This window comes from Mauremys mutica, chromosome 1, assembly GCF_020497125.1.
Source record: "Mauremys mutica isolate MM-2020 ecotype Southern chromosome 1, ASM2049712v1, whole genome shotgun sequence".
Classification (NCBI taxonomy): Eukaryota; Metazoa; Chordata; order Testudines; family Geoemydidae; genus Mauremys; species Mauremys mutica.
This window is the reverse complement of record NC_059072.1, coordinates 365,746,219-365,753,260: the sequence shown is the minus strand read 5'-3', so window position 1 is coordinate 365,753,260 and position 7,042 is coordinate 365,746,219. Positions and strand designations below refer to the sequence as shown.

Here is a 7,042-nt window from a genome sequence, read left to right as displayed (position 1 = left end):
ACCGTTAATAATATAGCTCTGTGCAATCCCAGTGGGGTTCGCTCGGCCTCTAGGGGAGAAGTGGCATCTGGATGCAACCAGGCTGGAGACCAGAGACACTCTAGCCAATGTCTTTCTTTCCATGTCGGCGCTGCTGTGGTTTTTGTCCAGCTTTAGGAGTAAATAGTAATTAAGGGAACTTCCCAAAGGAAGATGAGAACTCTTGGGCTCTGTGCTGAGTCAGAGAGGAATTGGCTGCTCTGTGCATTTGTGTATATTTAAAAATTATAGTTGATTAGGAAGAAAACTGGGGATAATGCCTAGGCCTCCGTAGAGGCTGATACCCTGTAAATGCCCAGGATGGCTTGGTAGATAGCAGACAGACAGATCTGGAGGGAGATGACTGAGGGGACACACAAGCACTTTCTACAGGCACACTGGGCTGTCGCTAAGACATCAAAGATGAGTAATTCTCATCAAGAACTCTTAGCATGCTGTGCAGAACCTTTCATTGACGGATCCTGAAAACTCCTAGCTAGGTAAAGTCCCTATGAACATATCCCCATTATACAGCTAGGTAAACTCAGGCAAAGGGAGACGTGACTTGGTGAAGGTCCCACAGAGAATGACAGACAGAACTCATGAGTCCTGACTTACCTACTGTAGCCACCATCTCCCCTTCAGTAAATGAGTGCATGAAAACTAGGAAATGGACTCACGGTCTAGGTCCTCTAGGAGGACCTGTTCATTGGGTGGGTGTGACGAATTTCCCTGCGGTTTAACCTGGAACTGGGATACCGCTCAGCCCTCTGATATACCTGTGACACTGCACTCTATATGATTTTAGGAAAATATACTAATGAGTGTGAATGTAATGTAAGTAGAATGTGCTTCATATTTGCATGAATGTATTATTCTTCTATCTGAATCTAGAAATATGAAATATAACTCTGAGGGCCCATTGTAATTATGCAAAGTGTGGGCCATTAATGGTGGTTTGGAATCTTGATGGCTCTCATAAACCATGACAATTGTCTGCAGATGGCTCCGTTTGCTTGCAGGCTTCCTGCCAGTCAGGCTGGGAGGAATGTAGGCTTGGGGTCTCACAGGACATTTGACCATGTCACCTAGTACTGAAATCCATTTTAAACCTGGTGCTTTTCCATTGAGAAGGAGGGGTGGGGACCCAGAGAGGGACCAAGGATTCCCGCCTTGTGCGAAAGAGATATAAGATGGTAGAAGAGAACAAAGGGGGCTGCCGTTGTGAGGAATCCCCTCGCTACCAGCTGAGCTGGAACAAGGGCTGTACTGGGGGAAAGGATTGTGCCCAGACTAGGAAGGCCTCCAGTCTGTGACAGAAGCTTCCTGAAACATCTCCGAGGGTGAGATGTTATCTGTATTCAGTTTTCTTACTCGATTAGGCCTAGACTTGTGTGCATCTGAGTCTTGGAGACAGGGACACTTAGGCTGTTTTCAGTTAAGCCTGCAGCTGTTGGGGGATATGGTTCAGACCTGGCTCTGGGTTTGTAACAGGCAGGTGTGTCTGGATCAAAGCAGACAGGGTTCTGGAGTCCCAAGCTGTCAGGGAAAATGGGTTAGAAGGAGTCTTAGCACATCAGTTGGCAGTTCCCAGGGGGGTTTCTGTGATCCAGCCCATCACAGTACCAATCTGGGCTCCCTCTCACACTGTGAGGCTATGGGAAGCCACTATCCTCTCAGGTCTTGCACTTACACAGCCATACACAGACAGGGACACACCCAGCCTGCAGCTTTCACTAGCTACTCATGAACCAGCAATAGCGAGGCTCCAGCCAGTTCCTCCAGCTCCCCAGCCTGGGACCCCAGAGCTGTGCCGTCTTGCCCTGGTCAGAAGCCTGAGCAGTGGAAGTTTATTACCCAGTCTGCTCCTCCCTCAGTGTGGAGAGGACAATGAACCAACTCCATTTCCTGAGGAGATTTCCCTTCTGCATTTCAAACAACACTCTGTTTTAGGAATAGATTTTAAGTGACTATACGTAAGAGCGAACTGGTCAAGGTTTGTTACCCCATAAATAAACAATATTACAATGTAGGTTCTATACACCAGACAGGATTTGAATCAATCCGTGTCTCACCTGGTGGTACAAACATCCCACCAGTTTTCCATGCCCAGGCTAGAAACCCCTTCAGCCTGGGATCACACCCCCACTTCACTCCTTGTTCCTAACCTGTTTCTAGGCGTTGAGTTGTGGGGGGAGTGAGACCATGTGGAGGGAACTTCATTTTTTAAAGCAAAAGCCTCCAGCACAATTAGTGGGAAAGTTCAGCATAAGATGGAGTCCAGTGTCACATGAGCTGGTCACATGCCCTTGCCTGCTTCAATGAGTCCTAGCAGGGGCCATTACCCATATCCTGGCTAGAGTGTTCACAGGAAAGTTGGTCAGGTGCAGATAAACTTCTTCTAAGGCCTATTGTGATTCTTAATGGGCCATTACCGTGAATGGTCCATCCACAATGTGCTGGCTAGACTGGAAGTAAACTCTATTGTGGGTGTTATCCAGGAGTAAACACATTTGAAATACTGGTACTATGTCAATATTCATAACTTTAGGTACAAAAATGATACATTCACACAAATAGGGGAACCATATTCAGCAAATCATACCTTTTCCATTGAAATCTTACCTGACATACCTTATATAAAACACATTGTAATCATATAACCTTGGTAAATATGGGGGTACCATGGTGCAGCTCTGGGGCACAGAATGTCAAATCTCCCCCGTTAGTGTTAGACACTGATTACTGTGGAGGCAGTTTGCCCAAAACCCTTTTCAGGTTTTGACCATACAATTCCAAAGTGTTGCAAACATTGTAGTGTTACCCACAGGTCTTGTTGCAAAGTTCTGTATATCTTTTAACAGTTTGTAGAGCAGCCTAGTGATTGCAAAAGTCAAAAAGAGTGCCTTCTCTGCCTCGCTAGAAAGCATCTCTTTGTGTCTGTGCAGCATGGTTAACCACTGTGTTTTTCCAAAAGGAGATGGAGATATTCACCAAGGTCATGAGGCATTCCTCAGTTTCCCCTCCCACACAGGAGACCAGGTTTATTGTGGTTTCTCTGCTGTGACAAGCTTTGAGCCTATTTACATGTGTTAGCTGAGAAGCAGTATCTCCATAAGGCTTTTTGTTTACTACCCCTAGTATGTCCAAATCTTTCCCCCAAAACTATGTGTATTACACTTCATAGGTTTTAGCATCAGTGCCAAATTCTTTGCTATAAGAATACCCATTAGCTACAAACTTTGCGTCATGAGATTTCACAACAACACTAAATCTTTATTCACAAGTCTGTGTTTTGAAATATTGTTATTATATCAAGCCTTTTGCTTGGACAGTTTGGTTTGTTCAATACCCTTTGTGTCTTTAACCTTCATCCTGATCCTTAAACTGTGTTTATTTACTGGGTTTCCTTTCCCCTCAGTGTCCCCTTCAGTAGGGATCTCAGTCTAAGTTCATCTTTGGGTTCTTGGCACTCCAGGGTGTGGTGAGGTTAGGATGTAAGGGGACTTTGCATGTTGGATAGCCCTCTGTGGAGCTGCTTCCCAACCCCAGGGTTATGCAAATGCAATAAGCCTACCCTCCACCATCTTGTGCGCTCCCTGAGATCCCCACTCCAAGCACTGGGACCTTCCCCACCTCCATTCCCTAGAGGTTTGTGATCTGTGAACTCTGGGCTAAGAGGTGTGTTTTCTCTCAGCAGCTCTTTCACAGCTGCCTTCCACGTCTTACCAGTCCACGGCATTACTTCCTCCCCTCTGTCTAATGGGTCATTAGCATTTTCATAGACAACCACTTTCAGCAGGATCGACCTCCTGTCCCAAAGAGACGGGGTTAGTTTTCACAAGCACATCAGGAACAGAGTCCTGAAAAATTAGGACCTGGATTGAGGTAACCTTCATACCCCTCTCTCTACCCCTGAGAGGTCAGTTGTGTGACTGATCCCCTCTGGGAGGTCAGTTACACGGTTCCCTCTCAAATACTGAGCCACAGGTTTAGTGCCTGGGTACAGAGATGCTGAACCAGACATTCTGTCCTGGGCATCCTCTCCCAAGTGACCAGGGAGGAGACATTCCTGTACTTCCACAGCTCCTTCCCCAGTTTCCTTATCTGGGCCTTCTCCTAGGATACATAACTCTATACTCTCTAAGGTAGGATCTACCCCGGCTTAGCCATGCAGGGCTCACAGCTAGCAGCATGGACAATTTTGTCACTGGCAGGCATTACGCCCCCTTCCTTCGTAAGGTGGTATTGCCTCCTCGTGCTTTCCCAAGACAAACCCTGGTTCCAGAGGGGAGACCAGAGGAGAGGGCAGAGATAACAGGGCTGTGGTGAAGGAACAAAGGAGCCATCCTGGAGATGGAGCAATTGAAGGTCCCCAAGGAGTTGAGACTCTCCAGTAATGGTGCAGACTCTGGGAAGAGATTCAGGCAGAGTTTTGAGATATATCTATGCAAGCAGCTGGGTTTCCTGACAGAGAAGACCAGCAGAAAATTGCAATCTTTCTAAAAAGTCCAGGAATTGAGGCAGTGGACATCTTTATCAGCATGCAACTCAGGCTTTGTCTACAATAGCAATTTTGTTGGTAAAACTTTTGGGGGTCATGGGTGTGAAAAAACACACCCCTGACCGATAAATGTGACAGTATGGATAGCATTGCGACAGTGGAAGGCGCTCATTGGGCTTGGTTTAATTATGCTGGCAGGAGAGGTCTATCGGACATATGTTGTATAAAGCATATTCCAGTTATGTCATATTTATACTCCTAAGCATATTTCTATAAAGCATTATTGGGCGGAACATCAGAGCCTGGATCCCAGCCCATCCCAATTGCAGGGACCCTGCCTGCAAGGGACCGTGAGCCAGGAGGAAAAAGGGGAAGCTGAAAGCTAAAAACATAAGTCACACAATGATCTCTGCCCTCGGGACTTTGTAGCTGAGACTTAGGGCTCACAAGCTGTATGAGGCACAGACTCATGCACATGCCACACAACCCTACACCCAACCCTCAGTTGCTTTTATACTTCTTCGAGGATTCCCACTCTGCTCCTGACTGGCCTGTTGGCCCCAGCGCTGCATCCACTGCAGGCTACTTGTCCGGCTGCAGCAGCTCCTGTCTCAGTTCTGGGCAGAGGGAGCTCTGCTGGGGGCTGGGGGCAGGGAGGTGGAGATGATCCAGTGAGTGGCTGGGGATGGGGAGAAGAGCAGTGAGCAACAAGGGTGGCTTTGGAGGAAAAGGCAGAACAGAGGCAGGGCCTTGCTGGAAGAAGTAAAAAGGGGCAGGGCCTTGGGGGAATAGGCAGGGCGGGGCACGGGCCCTCAGGGGTCCAGTTAAATGCAATTAGAAAGATGGGATCCCTATTTTAAGTGTTGTACACAGACCGATTCCCCCGTCTGTCATGTTGACACAGCACGGTAAGGCCAGGAAAGGATTCAGTGTCACTTTGACTGTCCAGTCTCTGGTTCAGGGAAGAGGGCCCAGCACTATCTCACCAGCCAGCTCTGAACGCAGGTCGGTCTGACGCTAGAGCACCAGGATTACAATTCAAATGTCTTTATGAGTAAAGAGCCGGAGCAGCCTGTCCCGGATCTGTTTCGTCCTCACCCCATAGATGATGGGGTTTAGCACGGGGGGCACCAGGAGGCTCACGTTGCCAATGAGAACACGGAAATGCAGGGCCACATTCAGGCCAAACCGGTATGCGAGGGAGGAGAAGAGGCTTGGGATGTAAAAGGCTAAGATGGAACAGAGATGGGAGCTGCAGGTCCCAAAAGTCTTGATCCGGGCGTCCTTTGTGGGGAGGCTGAAGATGGCCCTGAGGATTTGGGTGTAGGATACAGCAATAAAAAACATATCCAGACCCCTTACACAGAATAGCTCAAAGAGGCCGTAGTAACTACTGATGTGGGTATCGGCGCAAGCCAGCTTTACCACGGCTATGTGCGTGCAGTATGTGTCGTGGATGATGTTGCTTTTGCAACATGGCCACTGCCTCGTCAGGATGGGATAGGGCAGTACGAGCATGCCACCGCGCAGCACCATGGCCAGGCCAATCTTGGCCACAACGGGGTTTGCCAGGATGGTGGAATGTCTCAGGGGGTGGCAGATGGCCACATAGCGATCCAGAGCCATGGCTACGAGGATCCCAGACTCCATCACTGTGAAGCAGTGAATGAAATACATCTGGGTGAGGCAGGCACTGAAATTGATCTCCCTGGAATTGAACCAGAAGATGCTCAGCATTTTGGGCAGCGTGGATGTAGACAGGACCAGGTCAGTGATGGCCAGCATGGAGAGGAAATAGTACATGGGGGCACGGAGGCTCAGCTCCTTCTTCACTACGAACAGGATGGTGAAGTTTCCCAAGACGGCTATGGCGTACATGATGCAGAAGGGGATGGAGATCCAGACGTGGGCTACCTCCAGGCCAGGAATCCCCAGCAGGATGAAGGTGGAGGGGTTGGTGAAGTCAGTTGTGTTGGAATCTGACATGGAGTAGGGGGAGAAGGTGTCCAACACTGAGGGAGAATGGAGTCTCCTGCATGTACTATACGTTCCTCTGATTTCCTTAATGTTCTCTGGCTCTAGGCTGATGGTCGCAGTACAAATGCCTGGATGCAGAGACAATGTTAATATGAGACACTACATGCACTATGGGGGGGCTGTTATGAAGAGTGAAAAAGAAACAAAGCTTTGTCGAAACATATACCAGAGGGAAACATCCCCACTAGAACTCACATCATGGAAAAGACCTGGGCCCACTGATAGCAGCTTGGCTCATTCATAGCAGTGGTCAAAACAAAGACAATGTTCAGATACCTAAGGAATGGGATGGAAAATAACCTGCTTTGGACACACGCTCAGTTGTTGTCACTCAGTCTCTATAAAGGATACAGCTGATAGAAAGGGGATTTCTGAGACAGGCTCTGAGAATGGGTGAGGCTGCCGACAGTCTGAAAAGTCTGGGACTGTTTAGTTTAGAGAAGAGACCAATAAGGGGGTATATGATAGAGGAGAGGAAAATAA

The 7,042-nt window shown here is 48.2% G+C and overlaps 1 protein-coding gene across 1 annotated transcript; it reads right to left on the bottom strand.

Annotated features, from left to right (window-relative positions):
* Positions 1 to 5,560: 5,560 nt before the first annotated feature.
* LOC123362695 (olfactory receptor 52R1-like) lies at positions 5,561 to 6,508 on the bottom strand. The gene has a single exon (XM_045003121.1). It carries the CDS (start codon positions 6,506 to 6,508, stop codon positions 5,561 to 5,563), a length of 948 nt encoding a protein of 315 aa, XP_044859056.1.
* Positions 6,509 to 7,042: the final 534 nt, after the last annotated feature.

What these genes read in the sequence shown, in the direction of transcription:
- LOC123362695 (XM_045003121.1), bottom strand. Translation starts at nt 6,508, where the DNA reads ATGTCAGATTCCAACACAACTGACTTCACCAACCCCTCCACCTTCATC.